Source organism: Ictidomys tridecemlineatus, chromosome 14, assembly GCF_052094955.1.
Source record: "Ictidomys tridecemlineatus isolate mIctTri1 chromosome 14, mIctTri1.hap1, whole genome shotgun sequence".
NCBI classification, from domain to species: Eukaryota; Metazoa; Chordata; class Mammalia; order Rodentia; family Sciuridae; genus Ictidomys; species Ictidomys tridecemlineatus.
Window position 1 is genome coordinate 49,334,601 of NC_135490.1, and position 27,025 is coordinate 49,361,625.

At 34.3% G+C, this 27,025-nt stretch overlaps 1 protein-coding gene across 15 annotated transcripts in view; it reads right to left on the reverse strand.

Annotated features, from left to right (window-relative positions):
* Positions 1-1,952: 1,952 nt before the first annotated feature.
* Positions 1,953-27,025, reverse strand: part of LOC144370376 (transport and Golgi organization protein 1 homolog) — a 176,000-nt gene continuing 150,927 nt past the window's right edge. For 13 of the 15 annotated variants that reach the window (XM_078031124.1, XM_078031120.1, XM_078031126.1 and 10 more), the window contains 20 exons: positions 20,815-20,943; positions 18,512-18,533; positions 17,500-17,588; positions 17,182-17,259; positions 16,984-17,094; positions 15,860-15,931; positions 15,576-15,680; positions 14,810-14,932; positions 14,606-14,711; positions 13,544-13,599; positions 13,365-13,455; positions 13,055-13,193; positions 8,278-8,379; positions 7,355-7,415; positions 7,204-7,239; positions 7,060-7,127; positions 6,840-6,940; positions 5,497-5,573; positions 3,767-3,917; positions 1,953-2,758 (listed from right to left, as the gene is read on the reverse strand). In XM_078031124.1, coding sequence (XP_077887250.1) covers positions 2,481-2,758; positions 3,767-3,917; positions 5,497-5,573; positions 6,840-6,940; positions 7,060-7,127; positions 7,204-7,239; positions 7,355-7,415; positions 8,278-8,379; positions 13,055-13,193; positions 13,365-13,455; positions 13,544-13,599; positions 14,606-14,711; positions 14,810-14,932; positions 15,576-15,680; positions 15,860-15,931; positions 16,984-17,094; positions 17,182-17,259; positions 17,500-17,588; positions 18,512-18,533; positions 20,815-20,943 — 1,995 coding nt within the window. In that variant the 3' untranslated portion in view covers positions 1,953-2,480. The remainder of the gene's footprint in view (positions 2,759-3,766; positions 3,918-5,496; positions 5,574-6,839; positions 6,941-7,059; positions 7,128-7,203; positions 7,240-7,354; positions 7,416-8,277; positions 8,380-13,054; positions 13,194-13,364; positions 13,456-13,543; positions 13,600-14,605; positions 14,712-14,809; positions 14,933-15,575; positions 15,681-15,859; positions 15,932-16,983; positions 17,095-17,181; positions 17,260-17,499; positions 17,589-18,511; positions 18,534-20,814; positions 20,944-27,025) is intronic. The other 2 variants (XM_078031121.1, XM_078031122.1) reach the window with 2 other exon arrangements.

Genomic DNA, 27,025 nt, shown 5'->3' on the forward strand with positions numbered 1-27,025 from the left:
ACCCCAGCCTCTCAAAGTGATAATTTATATGAAGAAACATTTAGCATCCTTCACATAAGAATGCTTTTTTTAACCTCTATTTATTTATGTGGTGCTGAGGATTAAACCCAGGGCCTTGCCTGTGCTAGGCAAGTACTCTACCACTGAGCCACAACCCCAGCTTCCACCAAAGAATGGGGTTATATGAAAAAAAAAAGAGGATGCTTTGTATGAATGTCTTTCATCAGCATTAAACAAACTTAAATTGAACATTGTCATCAGCTTAGCTTTAATTCAGACCTGAATGACCAAACCTCCCCCCCCAAAAAAAAGGTGATTTTATCTTGAAGCAGTTAACACAAAGCAATCTGTATCTCACAAATTAGTTGTTTAAATTTACTTTCTAGTGTGGGAGGAGATGAGTTACTGGACAATAATTACAACTATAGCAATAATACTTTCAGGTTGAAACACTACTGCTTCACAAATGAAATGATTTTAGTAACTAAATTCAAACACAACTTGCTGGAGAGGACTTCTAAAACTTTTGAGATACAAAAGTATACTTGAATCAAGGGACAGTATTCTCTACACAACCTGTATATGGGCAGCTACCTTGGGCTTTGCTACAGAAGTGGTACAATCAATCAGATGGATGTAAGGAGAGGCAACTATGGGTGGGTTCAGAACTGCTCAGATAAACTACGTAGAATGCATTATAACTTACTAATAGAATAAATACAAAAAAGGCTTTAGAGGGAAAACTACTGTTGCTTTGAATAAAATAATAAATCTGCCTTTTCTTGAAAATCTATCTTCCTAGCTGACATCACCTTTATTTAAATGCTATTTTAAAATTAGAAGTTAAGTAACTTCAGCATTGCCTTGTGTCCTGTAGAGGTTGAAAGATACATTCAAAATGTGTTTGTGACTTAAATTTTATTTTACATGGTTAAAAATGGCATAAGCTATTATATGGTTTTCCTCTTACACACAGCTGCTGCTTCTAATATTAAATGGAGGTTATGTAGATAGAATTTGAGTCCTTTAGGAAGAATTCATTTTTATTCTGAGTTATCTTCAGTAGTTTAGAGATTTTGTTTCACAGAGATTTTGTTTCACACTGAAGCTTTTGCCCCTATTTTGAGAATACTTAGGGGACATAAAAAAACAATGATATGTTATGTTCTAGGTTTCAACAATCCTATTACTTTCTAGAATTTAAAAGAATGGAAGAATATGGTCTAGCAGTAAACAAAAGTATCAGGCTTTTATAATTTTATTTAAATCTTAAACCTCTTAAAATGTACTGTTAAAATTGCCGTAATTAAAATTACAGTTCTGGAGAGCTAGTTCTTAGAAACATTGTTTTAAAGACAGGAGTTACAGATCCAGGACTTGCTTTAATTGTTTTTTAAATAAAATATGTTTGAGTATCTATCAAAAAAAAAGAATTTAATTCAGCCCGTAGTTGCTGAGTAAAGACATTATAAGCCTTAGAGTTTCATTCATTCTTAGAGGATTATACTTTTCTAATTTTTTTATCATATTCCTTGAAAATCAGTGGGCAGGTATGGGAAAGAGAAGAGTGTGTTGTGTACATTTTTAAAAAGAAATTTCCTTATTTTTTATAGACACAACATACCACCTTATATTTTACTGTTACAATGCAATAATGGCAAAAGCAGTAGCTCTTGCTACTAATGTAAACTCATTCTCAGAAAAGCATTCTCACATGGACAGTGGTTAGAAAAAAGTACATGAATGTGCTACAAAAATAGAGCCACAAGACTTCTCACAAGTAAAAGAAATCCTCTGTAGAAGTCCACAGTTGACCAAGGTCCAGCCTCCTTAACAGTGAGCAACAGGGAATATGCTGCCAAGTCACTATCTTCAGTTCTGAGAGTGCGTTTACATGCTTCCCCAATGGCACAAAATCTCATGACGATCCAATGAATCAACAGACACTTGGGAAATATTAATAAACAATTTTTATGAACTATTACAACAAAGAACTTCAGCAAGAAGGAAAATGATGTTTATGATCTTTGAGTAAACATTTTTAGCCCAACAGTCTCTGCGACCAGATATTGAAAGAGAAAAAAAAATCAAGCTTATAAAACACCATTTCTCTGTTATCAACTGGAATACACTAATAATAGGATAATGGAAATACATGTTCTTAAAGCATTTCCACAGGAAATGTCCATAATTATGACATTCTAAATCATTTAGCAATTGTATATGCTACATTAACTAAAACAAAGGTATTCCTTATTGCACATTTTTAAATTGGAAGGATACTCTAGCTTAAGTGGGGGATATTTAGGGGGAAAATATTTTGGCTCAAAATGTATACTGCACCAAGGCAGCTTCATTCTGAAAACATAAACCATTTAAAATAAACTTTTATATTTTGAAGCCAATAATCCTTTAACTCTGATTAAGTGTCAGAGGTTAATTTTATGGGCCCTGTTTTTAAGGCCTGTGAACAGCCCTCACTACTCTTGAGAATTAGGTGGAGTTTCATCTTTAAAGCCTGAAGGCATTAAGTCTTTTGCAGCAGGTGGTGGCCCATAGTCTTGGGGACCATGAGTTGGAGGTGGTAATGGGGCACCAGGAATGAAGTACTCTCTTGGGCCAAATGAGCCTAAAGGTCTAAATGGTGCTGGTGCAGGTCCTGGAAAAAAATCACGAGGGTCAAAAGGCAAATCCCATTTTCCAGGTGTAACACCTGGTGCATATTCTCTGAAGCCTATTGGTGGATGCATACCAGGACCTGGAAAATAAAAAGGAAGTTATGTAAATACCAGAAATTTCTGAACTAGGGTGATTTCAAGTATGTTAATATAGTCTTTAATTTCTCCCAAGCCTAGAACATCAGCTGGTGAACATCCTGACTTGCCAGATGAGGCAAACTGAGATGGAACAAGTTTAGGTTATAGCCTTTGACCAACCAGCCATGAAGCAACATATTAAGGATTTAACATGGCTCTACCTAGCTCCAGGCTTGTCTTTTTTCTTTCCCTACTATATAATTGCAGAATTATTTCTATCTCACAAGAGCTCCATTTATATTTGGAAGTATTACCATGACAAGATGATAGATTATGAAATAAGAACTTTACTACATCAAAGAAATTTTGATAAAAGGAAATCTCACTATCTATTACTGTATCCATTAAAAATTCATGAAGTATTTCAGCATGGACTTTACACATGCCATCAGAATCAAGGTGCACGCATGCCCTCCTGGAAAAGGCCTTCCACAGCCACCTAATTAAACCAGGAACATTTATTAGGTAACTGTTAAATCCTCTTTAACACTTCCCTCTGACTTTTTTCAAGGTAAGGAGAGTTTGACTTTTCCTTTTCTATATTCTATAACCTACTGCTTATGCTTCCATTATGGGTGATTACAAACTTTATGTTATAGGATTTTCATATCTGTGACAAAATTTTAAGTTATGGCATGCGTCTCATCCACCTTTCCATCTATTGCAGTACATATCAACAGATTTTCAACAAACATCTGCAGAAGTAATATTTCTGGCTTTTCTGTATATAGCCCCTTATCCTTGTCTATGAGAGATAGCTATTGCCTATCTCAGTATAAGATTATGTAGTGTCCCATATGTCCCAGAAAACTGGAGGAAAAGTTAAAATGTACTCAGCTTTATCCTTTCATTATTAAGACCCGAGATAGCAACCAACTGTTTTAGCAAGCAATAGAAGTGGAAGATGAATGTGATTTATAAGTCAATCACTACTGTTCAGATCATCATACCAAATGGTGGAGGAATTGGCCGAGGCCCAAAAGGCCCACCGAGCTGAAGTGGCGGTCCATACCAAATGGGAGGTGGTGGAGGCCGTCCCATCGGGGGTCCCATGAAGGGTACCCCTGAGAAAGGAGGGGGCCCTTTCATAGCCATATGAACCTGCAATTTAAGATTTGAAAGCAGTTAAAAGTTTTAAAATTCCTATGTATTAAGACAAAGTACCAATACCTATAAAAGCTAAAACCCAAAACCTGTCCAGAGAACACCATCAGTGCAACAAAACTCTACCCACCCCTCCTGTGTATTCCCACTGACAGCTTACAGAAGTTGGAAGGATGCCACAAGAGGGAGCAGTTTGTTACTGATTATATCTGCACAGGAAAGGGAAAGGCAAGAGGACTGGCAGGGGTTATTAACAGAGGTGATTTCTGACCAGTATGTCATGCTGTATTCACTACAATCTATTTCAAAGGGAGTCCCCCCATCCCCATCACTTCCCTTTCATCACAATAGCTCATTACTTCCATATTAAGAATGAACAGAATAAAATGAAAAATCCATTCTCTACTCATGTAATAATAGCTACTATTCTACTATATCTTCAGTAAGTCTTTCATATATTATTCAACCTCTGAGATCTTTAAGTAGACTGTCTTGTTTTAAATAAGAGGGAACAAAAGCAAATGGGATATCATAATTTGTTGAAGGCCACACTGCATATTAAAGAACTCAATCCCAGGTTTGCCTCCAAGCCATGCTTTTCCCACCTCTATTCCTCTCTAACAATGGGTCTTTGCTCTCTTTTAAATCTTCTACTACAAAGGGGTTTGGGGTCTTATCTAAGCTGCCCTTAGATTTCTCCAGAGATGTATATTCCTGGAATATATATACACTGGAACTTGAGAAGTATTTTCCATCACAGTGCTATATACACAAATTAGGAAGACAAGCCTTTAATATTTACTTTCATTTACTGTACACCATTTGAGATATTGATTTATCATTTCCTATGAGTAGTGGGTTTGAAACTAAACAATTAAAAATGTATTTTATTATAGAGCTGCAGAAGACCTACTAGATATAATAGCAACACAGTTACAAGAGAATACACTTATGTGAACAAATGAGACCATTTCTTGGGAGTGGCTCAAGAGGTCATTTCAGATGATCATTGTTTCACAGAAAATCTGATACCAATCTAATTCAAATCACTCAAAATAGGGTTTGCACAAATGGAGGAATTCTTAAATAACATTCTTCCAAACAAAAATAAAAATGATGAATTATATAATTTATAATGAATTTACTTTGCCTTAGAACATTCAACTCAAAACACCATATAAAGTTAGAGTGATAACTTTTCACATTCTGTAGTTCATTATAGTTGTACACACTTAAGCAACATTCCCAAGTTAAAGAGAAAAGTAAGCTCAATATTGCATGCAGTTTAAAGCAAACAAGATCAGTGTCATGCTCTGAATATCCTTCCCATAAATGCACAGAATAAAACCCAATTCAGTTCTCAACCTCTAAGTACTTACTCCAACTGGATGCTCAGTCAAAGAAGTAAGGGTGGAGACTGAGGGGGTCTCAGGTTCTTGGGGAACAGTTTGCTTTTTAAAAAACAAATGGGATAGTACAAATAGAACACAAAGAAGGATAAAGCAAAGAGCAAGTACTGTAGGAAAGCTACATATTCCTGCATGACCACATGATTCACAGTAACTACAGAACTTACCTTGCCCTCATTCGTCACCTTAGTTGGAGAAGAACTTCTGGAGCTGCTGTTCATGTGAGCTGGACCACATCCTGAGTCTGTTAGAGATCAAAGAATGGATTCAGACTATTCTAACATGAAAAGAATAAAAATCCTCCATCCACAATTACAGATTCTTTGAAATTACTTGGTCCCTTTACCAGAGGCAACGGGTTTCCCAGATGCCTCAGAAGACCAGTACGAGGTAAAGGTCCATCCATTGACCTTGGGAAAGAAAGATCAGAGCCCTTGTATGTATTTTTCAGAAGAAATAAACCACTGGTGGACAGGTCAGGGTTCAACAATAACTAGAAAGCAACATGAAAAATGGGTTGCCCAGGGGTTGGTGTCATAGCTCAGTTGTAGAGTGTTTGCCTAGCATGTGTGAGGCACTGGGTTTGATTCTCAGCACACATTTAAAAAATAAATAAAGATATCATGTCCATCTACAATTAAAAATATTTTTTAAATGGGTTGCCCAATACGTAAATCACAATTTATGAAGAGACTTAAGTAAAATAAAGAACTGCCTTGGGTTGATAGAACAGGAGATTAATAAGTACTGGTCCTAAACTTTAAGCTATAGACTTAAAGTATGTGTAGGCTGGCTTTTCTTTAGTCTGTATAACCTGACTTCCAATCTTACCAAGACTACAGTCCTATTTAGAATTTGAAATAAGATTCAGTATTTCATGTTGGAAATATGAATGCTACATAAAGTTTAAGGCTACTTTTATAATATTTGGGAAAGGAACACCATAGAGATTTAATTTAAAGATAAAGGTTTACACTTTGCAGTGTAAAATTTAAAAGAAAAAAACAATACAGGGACCTCCAGGAAAAAAAAATGTTTTCTATTCTAGAACAGATTTTCCAGAAAACATTCACTAAGATAAAGTAAGAAATTATCTTCTATATATTGTACAGGCCCAAATTCAATGTTTTCATTAGAATATTCAAAAGGGGAAAAAAAAACCTTGAAGCAGTTTACTATAAAGCAACATGTGAATGCTCACCAAATCCGTTTCTAGGCATATCTTTTTGATTAAGAGTAGCAGAAGGAGGTCTCCCAGCTGGCTCTGCTGTCAGTGGAGGGGAACATTCTCCACCACTCATGGGGGATGGACCAAAAGAGCCATTATGGCTCAGTGGACCTAAAGACCTTACTACTTTAAGGCAGCCTTCTCCCTGACACCAACCCTCACCTCCTGCTTTAGCAAATCATTCAGATTATTTCATAACCATTACCACACAGAAATAAAAAGTAATTTACATACATTCTGCACCAAGAAATAAAATAGCTCCTTTTACAAAGTGCCCCCTACCTCTCTGAGGAGGATTTTGTAAATCTGGTCTTCCCAGCATAGGTTTTACAATCCCGGGTTCATCTTGACGCACTGCGATCTTTTGGGTCATTTCCAATAGTCTTGAATATTGAGAAAGAATGGACTGAATTATGAAACAGCAATCTATTCCTTCATAGATAATATCTAGCATAACCTTAAAACACTATAAAACATATAGGAAGATACCAAAATCACATACTTCTGTCTCAAATTAGCAACTTCCCTTTTCTCTTCAGCTATAGCTCTTTCTGCAGAACGAGCTTTGAGCTATTAAAGAGAAAATATTCAAATTCAGTAGCAGTAGGCTATGCACAAAATAAAGAAAAGGGGGAAAAAATCTTACCCAATTATCATGAGCTTTCTTCTCATGCATAGCAATCTGAAAAAGACAATACATTAAAAAATATGTTTTTAGGGACTCATTATAATAGCCTATAATTGTCTGTATTAGATATCAAGAAATTCTGCAACTACAGGACAGTATTAATTACTACCTGGTTTTTAAACGAGTGCTTGGTTTTCTGTAATGCTTCTTCCATCTCTTCAATTCTCCACCTAAGAATTACAACAATTGAATAACATTTGAAACATTTCTGACCATTTTCCCTTTATTCCATCAGCTATACTTTTAAAGACTTTATCATACATAAGAAAAACATTTCTATAGTTATATGAATCCAGTGTGATCAAAACTAATACTACAGGCCAGGTGCAATGCCACATGCCAGTAATCCCAATGATTAGGAAGCTGAGGCAGGAGGATCACAAGTTCGAGGTCAGTCTCAGCAATTAAGTGGGAACCTATGCAACTGAGACCCTGTCTCAAAGTAAAAAAAAAAAAAGGTCTAAGGATGTAGCTTAGTAGTAAAGCACCAAAAATAAATAAATAAATAAATAAAATAAAATAAAGACCCAATACTAATAACTTCTTTATCATTTAATTGCTAGAGATTCTGAATGATAAATTATAATTTCCTTAACTGTTCATCAGTGTGTTCTCAAGTAATTCTGCTAGAAATATCTTCCTCCTTAAAACTTTTTTTCTTTTTTTCAAATTATATCCATAAAAGATTTCCAAGGTCTATCAAATGCCACACTTTTGTGGGTCTTGATACATCACACAGCAAACTGATTTCTTAAAGAATTACTACAACATACAAAACCCCCAGAACTGTTTGCATTGACCAAGTTCCCTATGGTCTTGCCCATTGGGTATAAGTAAATTTTTGTTAACATTTTTCATTTGTAAAGTTGAAATTTATTTTTTCTCCTGTGTGAATTGAATGTATTCATATCCTCTCGTTATTTATACTTCCATGCTATTTTCTTCTATCTACATAATGTAAAAAAAGATTAAAAAAGAAAGCCACCACTAGTTTATTAGACATTGACACCCTCCTTTAGAAACTGAACTCACTTGTAATTTTTAACTTCCTGTACAGCGGAAACCACCTTTTCATCTGCAGCTGACAGCTGCTGCTCTTTTTCTAGTCTCTCATATTCTTCTTGGCTCACTTTCCTAAAATAAAGCCAGTTATCAAATCAAAAGTTTCTCTCTGTGAATATCACTTCCCACAATTCTATAAAATGCTTAGGCACATAAAATAGGAATTCAAACCTGCAATTTCGTAAATCAAACTCTGGCAAATCACTTACATTTTCTAATTTTTCCTCTTAATTCTCTATTTACCAGTAAATAAAATAAATGTGAAAACAACATGTGCCCCAAGGGCAAGTCTCCTGTGTGTAAGATAATAAAAACTCACTTTACTTCAATGTGGAAGATCAGGACTGATAAACCTAACATAATTAAACATATTAGGATAAAGCAAGGGATAATTCTTTTCTCGTTTCTGCCATGGGTAGGACACTAAGTATATCTTTGTCATGGAGAAACTCTTTTCTCAATCCAAGACTGGTACCATAATAAAGATATAGTCAATCAAAGAAAAAATCTTCTAGAATATGTCTTTTAGCTATGCAATTAGCCACAGAACATTTTTCACACTTTAGATATATATTTCAAAAGAATTGCAATTAAGCAAAAAGACAAATCTGAGTTTTGATAATGTCTGTCAACCACTGACCCACTATCAGAGTATTATCTACTGACAAGTTTTAACTCTGATCATGAAACTCAAGATGTTCATCTACTGAGACAAAGGTAGCCACATTTAATGATTTTAAAAATACTATTTTCTGCTATCCTTGTACTACTTTAGCCATAGTTCCAATTCAAAAGATAATTAACTTGAAACTTAATTTTCCATAAATCAGGAGAACTATAGTAAAAAAGGATTATTGATACCAAATAGAAAAAGGGGATTATATATTCTTATATAGCTTCTCATTTAATTCTTCAGCAAGTATTTTATGAGTGGCTATAATATACTAGTTACCTTGTAAGATGCTAAAGAATAAAAGAGCTCACTGTTTCAGGTATAAATGACGCCTAAAGGAATATAATAATTTTCCCCACTGGCTTAAGAAGGAATATGGAGAAAACTGAATCTTGAAGGACAGAGAGAATTTTGTTTCCAATTACCAAAGAGTTAGTCTGAGAGCACTAAGAACAATCAAAACATCTTTATAAGAATATAAAATTGTGTTTGAAAGGATACAAGCTAAAAAGGCAGTGAAGATATATGTATGTGGCCAAGATCCATTAGAAAAAGGAATCTCAGAATTACAAGTAAAGCTGGCACTTTAAGGTACTTTTCTCCTAGGTTTACCCACATATTGAAGATAACACAAAGATATAATGAGTCTGAACTAAGCCTTCATCAAATTCCTGGGCTTAGAGGAAAAAAGAAGTGTTTGGGGCTACAAATAAAGGGACCCTTAATAAAAGCCCTAGCCTTTGAGTTTAGATTAGAAAGTACTGCACACTTAAGTGATGAACAGGCAAAAAATCCAAAAGGAACAATACTGAAACATTGAAAAGACAAGTCATTTTTGAATTATCTTAATTGCTGACTAAGTTTGAAGTGACAATCTTACTCAAGTAACCTCAACACTTTTCTATAAGAAGATAACTTCATCTTAGTCCTCAAATTTCATGTATAATTATCACAACAATGTTAGCCAATCAAAACTGACCAGGCACTCCATAAGACAAAATTCTGTGAGAAAAAATCCCACAGAAAAGGAAACCACCTAATGGGGTTAACCGCACATGTTTTAAAATCACTGTGCTTTATATAGTCAAAAAAGTAAAGTCAAGATTATGAATTTCAGGTCTGGGAATATAGTTTAGTTGGTAGAGTGCTGCCTTGCATGCACAAGGCTCTGAGTTCAAACCCCAGCACCACAAAAGAGGAAAAAAAAGATTATGAATTTTGTCAAAGGATTAGAAACTATAAAACCAAGAAATAGTTGGGTGTGGTGACCTACATACAGTCGAAGATACTTGGAGGCAGAGGCAGAATGATGAGATTAAAGATAGCTTGGAAAGCAGTAAGACACTAGTCCCTTATGAGAAAGAGCAAGGAGTCTGGGGAGGTAGCTCAATAGTAGAGCACATGGCTCAAGGTCCTGGGTTTGAGCTGTAGTACTGAAATAGGACTGGGGTTGTGGCTCAGTGGTGAAGCACGTGCCCCACATGTATGGGGCACTGGGATCAGTCCTCAACATCACATAAAATAAATAAAATATTGTGTCGGGCTGGGGATGTGGCTCAAGCAGTAAGGCACTCGTCTGGCATGTGTGCAGCCCGGGTTCAATCCTCAGCACCACATACAAACAAAGATGTTGTGTCCGCCAAAAACTAAAAAATAAATATTAAAATTATCTTTCTCTCTCTCTTAAAAAAATCCTATAAAAAATAAAATAAAATATTATGTCCATCTACAACTAAAATAATATTTTAAACCCTGAACTTTTTAAAATCCTAAACTCAATGAATGATTTTAACATCAGATTTGGGAAGTAAAATAAATCCTACCGCTTTTAAGACAGGTCAGAAGAAAATATCCAGAAGAAGTAAATCCAGAATGTAGGAGGCAGGGGAAATCAAATTCTAATATGCATTATTATAATCAGAAGAGAGAATGAGGTAAAATCAACATTTAGAAAAAGACTCGAAAATTCAAGAAATGTTTAATGGTCCCAAGCAACATAACTGCAAGAGGAAAAAGTGGGTGGGGTGGGGAAAACTACACCTAGGCACTTCCCAATACAACTGTTAAAAAAAGAGAGAAATGACTACAGGAACTAGGGGAGGGAGATAAGACCAAACAACAATGATAATGGACTCCTTAAAGAAAAAAAATTAAAACAGATGGTAATTAATTGGATATTTTCAAATTGCTAAAACTAAGTTAACAGTCAAAATTCAGTAGCCAAAAGAAAGATCCTTTAAAAATGGAAACTGGTTTTAACTCTAATCATGAAGTTCATGTCAACCTAATACAGATTATAAAGGTAGCAATATTTAGTGGATAAAATACTATTCTCTGTTTATCCTTGTACTACTTTGATACACTAATCAAATCTATCATTAAAGGACAATGTTCAAATAGAATGAAAATAATTTCAAATAAGAAACCAACAGTGTAGAATGCAGAACTACAGAAACTTTAAATATGTGTATAAATTGAATGAATGTCTTGTGGAGTTCAAAGTATATGAAGTACTAACATACGATGCCACAACAGTTATCTGATTCAGGAGCTACTTAAAGCCCATAAAAACAAGTAATAAACCTATTAATCTATGTCAGGTTTTTATTAAATCCAGAATATATACCAAGGCCTTTAAATTATGAGAAGATGAATAAAATTATAATTATAATTATATAATTATAATTCCATTATAATTTATGATTACATCAAGCTTATACAGGTGATGAGGAAAATAATTAAAAATATTTAAACTATTAAAAAGATACAAGGAAGAAAAAAAGAACAGGTCATCAAATAGAAAGCAAATTCTTCATAAACCACAGGCACATATTGACATGGACAGACTTATATTTTAGAAAGTCCACTCAAGCGGCTATAGAGAAAATTACTAAGAATTTGAAATAAATTATATAAAAATATAAATAATGGAGAATGAAGACAGATGACCTAGGTTAGAAACAGAAAATATGACACAGGCATGAACTAACATAGTACCTGGGGATGAGAAAAAAAGAGTACAAACCACAGATGATGACTGAATTAATTTTGGAGGAGTTGAGGAAAATAGTGCTACAATTTAACTGCATTACAAAGAAAATTAATTGCCATTTAGGTCATTCATATTACTAGTAGGGACAGAGAAAACAAGTGTTCTTTTGAAAAAAAAAGTGATAAAATGAGAAATGTTTCTTTGAAACAGGCCAGGCATTTAGAACTGGCCTGAACAAAAATTTGAGATTCTAAAAAGGTCGCTTGGAGATCACAGAATTTTAGAAAAGTTAATGGAAAGGTTTCAATATTTAATGCATTAATTAGGCAACAGAAGTCAAAATACCTAAAAATAGTTAGGTCTATAAGAAGGTCTGTATATATATATATCTTGTTAATAAATCAGGTGCAAACAAATAAAATCTGACACAAAAAAAAACTATTTTTAGAGAATTCAAGTATTTTTGTGGATTAAAAACTTCAAATGAACTTCCAAAAAATAACTAGCTCCACACTGAGAAGATTAATATATAAATATATACTACAAGCAAGTACTTCTGTAATCGTAACTCCTAAAATCCTTGCCACAGTTCAATTTTTAGTGTGAACATCTGAGATACTCAAGTCCAAAACTTGTACCATCAATAAGTAAATATTATTCCTTTTTGAAGTTTTTATTCTACTAAAACATGTCATTCCAAAACACTCAGTATTTTTAAAGGTCCAGAGTTAGAGATACAAGTTCAAAATATTAGAATTACATAACTGATCACAATGAAAGGAAATTAAAATAAATAGTGGGATCATAGAAAGGGTCTAGATCTTTGAGAGGTATTTCCACATCAGTGACTGTTAATACCAGTTTACAACTTCTTGCCTTCATATGAATTTGACAATTGATTACGATGTCCTCACAGCCTTAGTTTATGGTTCCAACTACCTCAGGACTCTTAAGACTGATGATGGAAAGAAAAATGCAACTTATAGGAAACAAAACACAAAGGAAAAAAGACAAATCTCTACTAGATAAAATTATCTGTTAGTTCACACAATGATAACAATAACAAACAATGGAAATCTTACTTTTTTAGTGCTATCTCATTTTGCTGGTAGAGTTCATTTAAAATCTCCACTTTCTGCCTAAGAGTTTTGCATTCCTCTTCCAGTCCAACTTTAGAAGACCGTAGTGAATTGCAATCACTTTCTAATTTCTTTATTTGGTCTGTAAAGGATAAAACAGCTTATCTCTATATGTGTACAAGGACTTAAGAACTTGTTTGAGGGAGTAGTGCCAAGAAAAGTAAAAAGCATGAAAGCAAGAAGCCATTCTTTATCTTTCCAATAAATTTTTAAGTCTTTCCAACATGGCAATTTCTTCTCAAAAAGAACCCACCTTCTAGATTACATTTTGTGGACATCGAGGCTCTTAGCTTAAGTTGTAAAAGTTTTAGATCCTCTTCAACTACTGATATTGTAGTTTTTGTCTAAAAATTGCAGAAAAGAGAGGTATTCTTAAAAGTAAGGCACAGGAAGAATTCACAGGTACTATGGGACTCTTACAAAGAACTATACCTGAGAGACATCCATCATCTGCTTAATTTGATCTTTGATCTTCTCGTTCCGATCACCTAAAAAACAAAAGACTTTAGCTTTTTCTTTCCTTACTTTTAACTCTATATTCTCCTAACTTCCCTAAACTAAAGAATGATTGTGTTCAAACACTGGAAGAAAAAAATCAATTAAATAATTATACTGATTAGACTAATGACTTTTAAGAGAATTGCAAGCTTAGATTTAAAAAAAAAAAAGAGAGAGGTGAATTTCAGACTGGGGTTGTGGCTCAGTGGTAGAGTGCTCACCTAGCATGTGTGAGACACTGAGTTTGATCCTCAGCATAAAAATAAATAAAAGTACTGTGTCTGTCTTAAAAAAAAAGGTGAATTTCTAGTTTGCACAACTAAAATGTTATCTATGCTATTCTTGTAAGATAAAAGCTTTTCTTCTCTCTCAGATCTATCTTCACCTGGGCAATAAGTGTCTTGTTTAGAAAGATTCAATCCTCTATTTTCTCCCTGAATCTACTACCAGGTGTGGTTTGAAATACTTGCTATGTAAGCAATATCCAACTTGGGAGAAAATATCTGGAAATATTTTCCTCATCAGTAAACACTGTTACACTCCCTCTCTAGCTTTCTGATAGTCTCTAGCCTCTGTTCTCACAGCCTTAGTTTATGGTTCCAACTGCCTCTGGACTGACTGTGGACCTTAAAACCACAGAGCCATAGAGATGATGAGTATCAAAATCAAGTATCATCTGCATAAGTTAAGAAATAAATTTCTCTTACTGTACAATGTTCAATACTTAGAGGTATAGGATATGACTATTGTAGCTGCAGTGTACTTACTAGTTTTCAATAGGATAGAAAAAGTCAGTGTTCTTCACATGCCTATTGCTACATTATACCCCAACAACCCACCTCTGCCAATGCAACAGACATATCTATAGATCCAGTGATATGTGTCTACAACCCTGAAGCTTAAGAAGAAATTAAGCCAGCTGAAAAGTGGCATCTGTATACTTAATTAAAGACAGGAAAGCAAAAAAGGATTCAACCTCCCTGAGACTGATCTTACCTGCTAACTCTCCATTGGTTAATTCATCTGACTCATCTCGACTTTGATCCTCAGATTCAGATTCACATTGAAACCGATTCAACTGTGTGATGTGATTAGTCAAAGCCTAGAAAAGAAGCAAAAGGTTGGAAGACTCTCGATTTTAATTCAGAAGATTTCAGGAGAATTCATGAGATGAAACATGTATTTGGAGTATAAACTTACTTTAATAGTATCATCTTTTTCACTAAGAGCTACTTGTAAATCTTTCTGGGTCTTCTCAAATGATTTCATTTGTTCACTGAGCTCAGCGTGTGATGTACTCCAGTCTTTTACTTCCTGCTGCAACTGAAAAGTCAAAACACATAAATTCCTATGGGTTAGGGAGGGGTTTCTGCACTGGATATATCAGGACTACAAGACTTAGACAAAGAAATAGAGAGCCATACTCCTCGGTGGCCTGCCTCAATCGAGGGGGTTGAGACCTTGGTTAAGGAAGAGGGCAGAGTGGCCCCAACTCTCACAGCTGCAGTAAGAACATCAGAGCTATCAGGAAGTTGAGCCTGTTTATTGCATTCCCCAGAAAATTGCTGCCAATTCAAATAATTTATCTCCAGCAGGAATGGCTGGGCACATATGACTGTCTCCTAAATTTAGATTCCTTATCATGTAATCTTCCCTTGGCCGGTGAATGAGTAACTATTCAAAAGAGGATCATAAAATACTTAATTTTCTGGTTTAAAAAGTTTCTTTGAGGCTATGCAAGTTAATAACTGATTGACATTTGATAAGAAAAGCAATAATCCAAAAATCCAAAACAGATGGAGACCATATATATGCACTCAATTTGGGGAGCATTGTTTAAACTTTGCATATCTAGAAAAGGTCCTACATGAAAATTCCTTACCTCAGAAACAGATCCAAGAAAGATACAAGATAATGATATTCACTTCTCTAGTTTACATTATGTATGACATCAAATTTTCTTTACCTGCTCTTTCTCCTTCTTAAGCATGGTATTTTCTTTCTGAAGCTGACAGCATTTCAACTTCACCTTCTCTTCACGAAGCTTAGCTTCAGTAAGGAGAATTTGAAGCTAATGAAAAACACTACAGTTAGTGAATTAATTCCAAAGAAGAAACAAAGTTATACTTTCCCAAACAAGACATCATATAGTTCTCATTTTTTGCACATTTTAGCACACCTCAAATTTTTGGTCCGCAACAAAACTAAGATGTAGTACTAATATCCGTTAGCAATAGTTGGCAGCTTTACCTCTGAAAGTTCAGAAGTATTTACTGAAATGACATCTTTAAGCTTCTCTATAGATTTCTTATTTTCCATTATCTGCCAGGTGAAAACAGAACACAAAATATGCATTAGGATTTCAGTAGAAATACTGATATGTGTGTGTGTGTGTGTGTGTGTGTACGTACACATACATATATATACTAAAAAAGATAAACACAACAAAATTTTTGTCAAGCCATCCCATTACATTTCAGGTAAATGCAGGGGATCCAGCTTTGGACTAAGCAAAAAATCAAAAACTGAAAGAGATGAGGGAAAATGAAGTCATAAATATTTCATGGCATCCACAACCTTACTGTTTATGAGATAACCAGAAAAAAAGTTCAAGTATAGAAAATCATAATGCAATAAGTAAATAAAATGTTTTAAAGCATAGAAAATTAACTAATTAATTACTGTTTCAAGTAAACCAGTTCAAATTAGTATTTTTTTTCTAGTGATAGAGAAAAAAATTTCCCAAGATCATTTTTAAAATTTTCTTATCATAAGTAAAAAATGATAAAATTTAAGGAAGAATAGACTAATCTCACATACAGAAGAATTCCAAAAAAATTATAAAGATACTTGCTCCTTAAGGAAGTGGACATAAATCTGCAATCTTTGTTTGCAATGCCTGGGATTGAATCCTGGGCCTCATGCATGCTAGGCAAGTGCTCTACCATGAGCTGCATCCTGAGCTTGTAACTCTTCATACTTTAACTGTGGGCTGTGCATGGTAACTTCCAAAGAATACAATATGAAAAGGATTGGAAAGAATTTTTACAGTGGAGAAATCTGATAAATACTACCTCAGCTAGGTGATCAAGCTTACTTGGGGGTAGGATATTTCAGAACACACTCTCTACCATCTTTTGCAACTTTTATGTAATTACAGAAACTTATAGAAATTGAAAATGAAATATGTAAGTAAAAATTTTTTAAGTTGTTGTATCAGTACTTAAAAGTTCCACAAAATGGGCAGAAGTGGGTTCAACTTCCTTGACTCCTAATCTTACTTTAGTTAACAGCTGGACTAAGTTCAACTTAACCAATTTTACAAAATATTTCAAAAGCCAAATTGCAGTAATACTTAGCAGCAAAACTCTTACCAAGTCCTGATTCTTAGCTTTCTGTTCTCTCTCAGATTCTAACATAACATGAAGACTTTTAGCTCCCTCATCCAGAAGTTCTTTAGCTTTTTCAAGAAGCTTCATTTTATCCTGGAAAAAAAAGGTGTCAAGATTACTCACTCATTACATTTACTTTTGAGTTTAGAATGTAATTCCCCCCAAAGAAGGGATTTTTACCTTATAATTAGTTGCTTCATCAGAAAGAATCATATTTTGTTTCATGGTCTCTTGAACCTGTTTCTTTGATTCCTTCATCTATGTAAATAAAGCATTCAGAATTAAGATACACAAATTATAGTGCTACCATACAAGTTACTTCCAGACAAGTGACCCTTTCCAGAAGAAAGTAGTACTTAATACATATGACTGTTTAGAATTTGGATGATTTGTAGGAAATAATGAAACAAAAATTTTAAAATATGATTTTTAAATTAAAACAGGTAGGAATGATTCAAGCTAGAACCAAGGGAGAAAGAAAGAAAAAAATAATTATACCTTCTGTTCATAATTTGACAATTTCTGCATTAGTTCTTCATTTTCTTTCATGAAATTGTTCACCTTTTTGGAAATTTGCTGTTCATTGACTAAAAGGGGGAAATACACAAGATTATTACAATCACTAAATGAAATTCAATTACTCAATCTACTAAAAGCAAAGACATGTTATATGGTACTATGAGGAAATACTTCTTAGCATAACTATTATGCTTTTAAAAAGCAATCTATGCTTATTAGCAATAAGAGTATAAAAATTATTAGAATTTAAGAAAAATATAAGAACAATGATATTTTGCTGGGTGCAGTGGTGCACACCTGTAATCCCAGTGGCTCAGGAGGCTGAGCTAGAAGGATTCCAAGTTCAAAGCCAGCCTCAGCAAGAGCGAGACACTAAGCAACTAAGTGAGACTTGGTCTCTAAATATAGGGGGTTGGCGATGTGGCTCAGTAGAGTGCCCCAGAGTTCAATCCCAGGAACCCTTCCCATCCAAAATGATATTTCAATTTAAGCTTATTTCACAGATGGGAAATACAGTAAAGTGTTGTAGCTTGATATTCCCCCCTTCTCAAAACACTTTCTTTTCCGAAAATGGAATCATTTAATTCTTTGCAAAGAAAAACAGAAATGAAAACATACTGATTCACATTACCATTCTTCAAATTATCTACTCAATTACTTAATGCATGATTAAATCATTAGCATAGAAATACTCTTCAAATGTAATACATCTGCATTACATCAATACTCAAAGTTAATCTGCCCCAAATTAAAACTTATCATCATCTCCCTATCCACAATTTGTTCCTCCTCTTTATCTCCTATCTCAGAGTTGGAACCATCATCATCTACTCTATTATACATGCTAGCAACCTAGGAATAGTAAAATTTTCAGGAGGTAAAAAAGATAATAGACATTAAAAGTCACTGTATCTACTTCTAACATACATAAAACACACATCAAACACCAATACAAAGGGTTATTACAAGTTTAAGAAACCTAAAAATTTACCTTGATATACTCTATCTTTTACCTAGAAGAGAGAAAAAAGATTAAATTTGATGTCAAACATCTGCTCAATAGAAACAGCATTCCTAAAACAACAGTCAGAATCATAACCAAGTGAGAATTTAATAACATTCTGGTTCAGGATAATAATTTATAGGATTAAAAATAAGTAAAGGTTAACAAGCCTTTTAAATTTAATTGGTAGTGATATTTCATAAATAGCCTCTGACATAAAAACACTAAGATATGTACCTTATTTCACAGCAAAGATGTGTGTATGTGTGTGTATGTGTGTGTGTGTGTGTGTGTATACTCAAAATCATTTACTTGACAATTCTAAATAACCAGGATAAAGTCTAGAAACAATGACTATTCAAAAGAAATCTGAGGAAACAATATTAAATGCATAATCTTTGTACTAAGATATGCCACTTTCACTCACCAGAAAACATCTTAGAACTCCAATTTAAATTTGGCTATTGGCTGAATTTAGAAACTAAGAGGCTACATCATCTTATTTCTGCAAACCACTAAATATATAGCAAGAAATCTGAAAGGAAAGACTGCTTGAAGAAAATGCACAAGCAATAAGAGAAATGACAATTAACATATTCTGGAAAGGACAAAAACAATCGTTTCCAAAAAACAGCAATAAACTACCTGATAATAAAACCTAAGCAGAAATTTTTTTAAAACATCACTAAATTTCTTTGTAACTTAGCATATTACTTGTCCTTTCAAATGTTATAAATGGTGATGGGATATTCAGATGTGTCCACGGATCATCCAGGGGATCTTCGTAACAGGAAATTGCATTCAGAAAACTCCAACACAGAAAAAAATGAACATTTCTTTAATGTCATAGCCTTGCTAACCTTTTACTCAAAATGACAACAGAGGAAAATGGGAAGTAGCATAAAAGCAGTCATCTAAGGTAGGGAGACTAAAGTTTTAAAGTCAAATGCTGAAACTGAGGAGCAACAAGCTAGGAACCACATCCCACATAACCTAGTGAAAAGAGAAACAGGTACCAGGGTTCTTGAAATGAAAGAAACAAGAGAGAGAAATATAAAATGTTTTCATGTTTTTCCCTTCTCTTTATCCTTCTATTTCCTTTTTACTTTTAGCTGAGAAAAAGTTCAATGAGATTAGAAAATTCCTCACAGGAATCCAGGCAAACAATTCTTCTATTTAAGAAGGGAATACTTTTTAAGAGATTTTACACTCAATTGTACAAGGAGAGGAAACTTATCTTAACAATGATATGTCTGAAATAATTAAGAAATCAGAAAAAGAACACTCAGATTTGAAAAGATTTGTATCCAATGTTTTTGGCCTCTTTAACTGTTAGGCTTTTCATATGCAAAGTCCATTTACCTAAAATAATTTTCTTCCAATTATGTTAAATAACTATGAAACAGAATGACCTACAGTACAAACATAAGTATGTATAAGCGCATATATATATATATATGTGTGTGTATATACACACACACACACACACACACACACACACACACACTTATACATATATGTACACACATACACAGAGATAGACTAATTCTGCTCAGGAAAAAAAAAAACCTTAATGAACAAAACATTTAATGGATTTTTGGACAACACATAATCTATACTTCCAAATAAAAAGGTATTTTCTGTACATATGATCAAATCATAAAATCTGGGAAAAATTTATACAAAAGACTGGAAAAATTATATCATCTCCTTTTTCTCATTTTACTGTATTTCTTTGCAGCATTTCCCCCTGTTTGTATGTTTATATTAACATACAGTTCATCAACATTTAAATCTTAGTTTCTGCTTTTTTTCCCACTTCACATTTAATTGTGAGCATTTTCTGTACCTCAAAGCTTTGAAATAAATAAATCTGCCTACTATTCCACTAATCGAACATACAATAACCCCTAAATGAATTATGTTGTGCTAAGTCTTCAATCTAATACACTGTTCCATTGAAAAACATTACCAAAATCTTCAAAGCATAGTTATTTCTTTAAGATAGATTACTAGACATATATGCTACATAAAAGGATATTTATCTAACCTATCCCATCTTTTATCCCACTTTTAAGACTTCTGATACATATGAAACTACTGGTCAGGATGGCTGTAAGAATTACCAGTTCTACCAACTGCACCCACACTAAATTATTTTATAATGTTAGTTTGACTTAAACCACTATTTTGTGTTTTAGCAATTGAAAAAGAAAAAAAGGGGGGGCAGTGACTATATAAAATAATCCTTGTGCTTATGTGCTAAGGTATAAGTAAGTTAATTTACTCACAAAAGCAGTTCTCCAAGAGAAAATGACAAAGGATACAATCCCAAAGAAAACAGTGAATACTACAGGCTTCCATGGTAGTCCATAAAAATCAGGCACAGGTTGAGTATCATCAGGCAATGTAGTAAACAGCTTAAACAGACAAATTAGAAGAAATGGGAAACCTTAAATTTATAACAAAACAGTCACAAAGAATCATGGCAATTCTAAATCAACTTCCTCATCAGAAATCCACCTCCTCAATATTTTCCAATAGCTTCTTCAAGAGAGAGGATACTGGCAGTCTCATATTTTTTGTTCGCTTCCAGTGTTTTCAAGTATAATGAATCTAAATACTTTTTAAAAATATTTATTTATGTATCTTTAGTTTTAGGGTGGACACATTGTTTTGTTTTTATATGGTGCTGAGGATCGAACCCAGTGCCTCATGTATGCTAGGCAAGCGCTTTACTGAACCACAACCCCAGCCCGAATCTAAATACTTTAAATTGAGCATACATTTCCAGTTTGTAATAGGCCCTATATCATCACATTGTCTAACACCAGGCTAGAATCCCTCTGGATCATTCTTTTCTCTTAGATAACCTGGTTTTTATAATTTAAAATATTCATTTAAGACAAAACTTAAATATATGAAAGAACTAATTAATTTTATGGCAACAAATAAAAACAATGACGATATATGTATAAGATTTTAAATCTTACTTCCATTCCACTCTTATATACAGATACGTGACATGTAATTTCAGACAACTCTTGAAAACTGGCTTAGATAAACTTCTCTGAATTTAACATCCTTCTATAAAATTCAGAGCCTAATTTTAAATGGTTGCTCAAAGGCAGTGCAGTAAACACCTGCCTACTCTTCCCTGTTTTCACCGCCCTCTACACGTAATAGGAGATAACTGTCACTTGGGCCCAATTCCCCAGCAGTCTCCTTAGGGAAAAGACCTGTAGTAACATTAGCTGTTTGGATTGTTGGCTGCATTTCAGAACATACCATGAGGTTGTCACCTCTATTCCGTCAAAAAAAAAGTGCAAGTGGGGAAAGCTCAAGTACACTCTCACCGGCCTCGCTTAACCATACAGTCACGTCCTGCCTGCCTTGGGCCTGACACACTCCATTTCTCCGTCGCCACGACAGTCAGTGCACCCACTCTGCCAGAACTCAGCCACCCGACAGGGGTCCCAGGAGCTCTGGGTCCCCCAGAGAAACAGTGACAGAAGGCACAGTGGCAGGTACTGAGTCCATGGTGTAGGGACAGCTGAGTGGAAGCGACGCTTCCCTGCAGAACAGCACAGGACCCTCTCTTTCACCGTTTCCTACTTCAGTAGGACCCAGCGCAGGGGGCGGGTACTGGGAGTGAACTTTGCCTTCCTCCACCACAGGCGCTTTCCGCCCAAGGCACGTGAAACCCGTCATCAGAGGAAGCCCCTGGGTGAACTGCAAGTGAGCAGACAGAGGATGCTAAGGGGCGTGGCGGGGAGCGGGAAGAACCAACTGCGGAGCCCGGTGGGGGACAGCGCCAGTAGAGCCAAGCGGAAGAGTCCAAATGAAAGGACTCCAGAAGGAAAGAGGCTCACCTGTCCCCGGAACTAGGAGAGGACCGGCGATTTAGAAGGCCCTGGAGGAAGCCATGGAACTAGCAGAAGGGGATTATAGGCAGAGACTAGGAAAAAGGAGAAAGTCAGGCCTCCCAGCCCCTCCCAGAGCAAAACCCTTTTGTCAACGTGTTGAGACACCAGGTACCTACCTGCCCCAAAAGTGCAGACAGAAGAGGAGAAGCTTCTCCTGCTCCCTTCTAAAAGACTACTGCTGGGCTTTCCTTCCCTGCTCACTCTAGTCCTGTTACTTTCTCCAATTGTGGATGACACTCTTTTTAAAAAAGCCTAACCCTAAGGAATCATGTCATTATCACCCCACTCCGGTGGCTTCATTTCTGGATGCCACATTTTAGGGTTGCATGACTTGTGGAAAAAAACAGAATCATGAATAGCCCGAAAAGCACGTGCTAAAAATTGAAGAAACTGGGGACATTTAACTTGGGGAGAAAATGAACATCTGTGGATCTTTAAAAATCTGTCGTCAAATTGAATATAGTCAATTCAAAAGAACAAGAATAAGCAGGAAAGCACTGAAAAAGAAGAGCAATGAAAGGTACAGGGAGGGCAGACTATATAATTAATTCATGTACCCTCGTCCAAGCCCAGGAATACATAGAGATTGTGGGACAGAATAGAGAATCCAGAAACAGAACCAACTGGACATTTGGGGTACAATAAAAGTTAGTTTGGGGAAAATAGACTTTCTAATAAGTAGCGTTACCACATGGAAAATTATAAAATTGGATTTTTCTCTACTTATTCAAAAGATAAACTACAAATGGATAAGAAACATGAATGTAAAAATAGAAAATAAACAAGTACTAGAAAATATTAAGTGAAATTTTCTATGTATTATGAGTGGGCAAAACCTGCCTCATTGAAAAAATCTTTCCTGGCTGTATCTAAACCTGCTACACACACACACACACACACACACACACACACACACACACACACACACGCAGTTTGACAATGACAAACTGAGAAAAAATATTTGCAACATATTATTGTCCAAAGAATCATGTTCCTGAAATATAAAGAACATTATAAATAAAATGGCCAGCAAACCTATACAAAAATGGGCTGAAGAAATAAACAGATCTCAGGAAAAGAAATGCAAATAGCTATAACATATGGAAACATGCTCTGCTTAGCTCATAATGAACAAAATACAAATTAAACCACACCAAGACACCATTTCTCACTTGCATTGGCAAGATCCAAACGTTTGACAACATACTCAGTAGGTGAGAGAATGTGGGGGAATACAAATTCTCAGACACTGCTAATAAGTATACAAAATGATACAACCCTTATGAATGAGATTTGGCAACATCTCCCAAAACTGCTTATATATTTACCTATTAACTCAACAATCCCACTTTTTTTTTTTTTAACTTTTTCAGTGCTGGGGAAGGGTATCTTGGGCAAGTGCTCTACTGCTGAGCTATAGTCCACCAGCCCTAATTTCTAAAGATACTGGGAATACAACAACAAATGTTTAAAACTTGTATTTACAAAACTATGTTATTCAAGCATTAATTATAACAATACAAGATGGTCACAAAAGGCTGAAACAACCGTCATCAATGAAAGTTGTTGAATAAACCAAAGAAGAAAGAAAATAATTTTAAATACTGCTAAGAGCTGGTTTCCGGAATACATTTTTTAAAAATGAAGTAGAGAAAAATATTTATAGAATACTATTTGTATCTTAGAAAGTGAAAAAAGATGAATATATTATTTCTTATAGCTTTGAGGTAAAACTGACATGCAATAAATTACATGTATTTAAAGTGTGCAATTTGATGAATTTTAACATGAAATTATGAAATCACCATTATAATCAAGATAATATACACATCCTTTACTTCCAAAAATATTCTCATTCTCTAGGTAATTTTGCCCTTTGTCACCCTTCTTTCTTGCCCCCCACTTTCCCATTCCTCCAGCAAAATGTCTTATCTTAATAGATTGCTTTGTATTCCTCAAGTTTTATGTGTATGGGATAATATATTGTATTTTCTATGGCTTCTCTTATTCAGCATAATTTGAGATTCATCTACATCAGTTTATCTATCATCTATTTTTATTGCTGAGTAGCATTTCATTACATGTACATACCACAATTTGTCTATCATCTATTGATAGACATTTGGATTTTTTTCCAGTTTGGGGCTTTTACAAATAAAATAGCCAAGAACACTGATATAAAATTCCTCCTATTGCTATATAACTTATCTTTTCTTTGGAAAAGAATGGTTGGATATGACTGGTGTATGTTTACCTTTTTAAGAAGGTGATTCTACCACTTTATATCCCCACCAGATGTGTACCCATCCAGTTCCTCCATCTCTTCTCCAACCACTCAGCACAATTGTCTTTAATATTAGATATTTAATAAGTGTGTAGTGGTAACTCTTATGCTTCAAAATTGCATTTCCCTGATAATTATGTCAAGCATTTTTAATGTATTTACTATCTGTTTATCTTCTTTGATGAAGTGTTATTTTACAGGACTATATTTTTTTCTAATGCGTTCTAAGAGTTCTTCATATATCCTTGATGCAAGTCTTGATAAATGCTTTACAGTAATTTCCTCCCAGCTTGTGTTTTGACTATTTCATTGACTTCAAAGTGTATTTTGAATTACAGAGGTTTCAGTTTGATGAATCCCACATTGTCAAATCCTTTTTAATGCTTTTGTTGTCAAATTTAAGAAATCTTTGCCAAACCTAAGTTCAACGAAAATTTTTCTCTTATTTTTTTTCCTAGAGGTTTTGTAGTTTTGAGTTTAATATTTAAGTCTGTGAGTTAATTCAGGTGTCTAATGCAAGGCATGGATCAATATTTTGCATATAAATATACAGTAATTTCAGTACCATTTGCTGAAAAAACTTTCCATTCTCTACTTGTCTTTCCATCTTTGTCAATGACTGTTGCCATATATATTGTGTATCTATCTCTGAATTCTTGGCTCTGTTTCAATATGTTTTGTCTGCAATCCTGATTACTGTAGCTTTAGAATATTTTTTTTCCTCTTTGTATGGTACTAGGGATTGAACACAGGACATTGCATATGCTAGGCAAGTCCTCTACCACTGAGCTACATCCCCAGCCCTAGATTAAGTCTTGAAGCCACGTTGCAATCAGCTTGTCATTTTCTACAAAACTCTGCAGGGATTTTGATTGGAATAATGTTGACTCTGGTGATTAAAATGGGATGAATGGACACCTTAGTCTTCTGACTCATAAATTAGGTATATCTCTCCATTTATGTTCTCTTTAAATTCTATCAGCAATATTTTATAGTTTTTAATATATACATTTTAGTTTTTGCCACGTTTATGTTTAAATACTTCATATTTTTATTCTATTGTACATGGAAATCTTTAAAATTTCAATTTCTAATTATTCATTGTTAATATATAGAAAATATAATTGCTTTTAGATGTAAATTTTATCTGTCAACCTTACAATAGCTTTTTTCTAGATTATACCAGATTGTATCTATATATATTCATGTTATCTGAAAAGAAAGAGAATTTTATTTCTTCCTTTCCAATCTGAGTGCATTTTATTTCTTTTTCTTGCCTTAGTATACTAGCTATTTCCTTACTGCACCCCAGTACAATACTGAATAGATGTAATGAGAGTAGACATCTCTGTTTGGTTTCTGATCTTGGGGAAAAGTATTCAATTATCAACCATTAAGTATGAGGTTAGCTGCATTTTTTCAGAGGATGTTTTAAGCTCCCTTCTATTCCTAGTTTGTTGTTTGTTTTTCTACATCAATAATCAATGCTGAGGGGCTGGGGTTGATACTCAGTGGTAGAGCACTTGCCTAGCATGTGTGAGGCAATGGGTTCAAATCTCAGCACTGCATATAAATAAGTGAATAAAATAAAAGTTAATCAACATCTAAAAAATTTTTTTAAATAATTATCAGGGCTGATTTTTTTTTACATGTCGATGCGATTTATTGTCACCTACTTGTACATGCACACAAAATAACAATATAATTTGGCCAATATTACTCCCCAACATTTCCCCCCTCTGCTATATTTTTTAAATGCTTGTTTTGTATCTCTCGAGCTAAACACAAAGATTGTGCTTTTAGGTACATCAATGTGGTAAATTTCATTGATTTTCAAATGTTAAATAAATTTTGGATTCTTGACATAAATCCCCATCATCCGTCTAGTTTTTGTCTATGATGTATTTTCCTTTTACATATTGTTGTATTTGACTTAAATTTTTGTTTAGAATTTCTGTACAGATTCATTGGAGATCCCATGAGAGGTATGTGGTTTTCTTTTCTTATTATATCTTTGTCTTGGTTTGGTGTAGTGATAACACTGGATTCATAGGAGAAATATTTCCTTGCTTTAATATTCTACAAGGGTTTAGTATTACTACTACTATTAGGAATTAGTATCATTTCTTCCTTAAAGGTTTAATTGGATCACCAATAAAGCTATCTTGGTCTTATATTTTTTTCTTTGTAGAAAGGTTTTTACCTATACCTTCAATTTCTTTAATAGTCAACAAGGTTTATGAAATTGTCTGTTTTTCTTGAGTGAACTTTTGCAATTTGTGGCTTAAATAG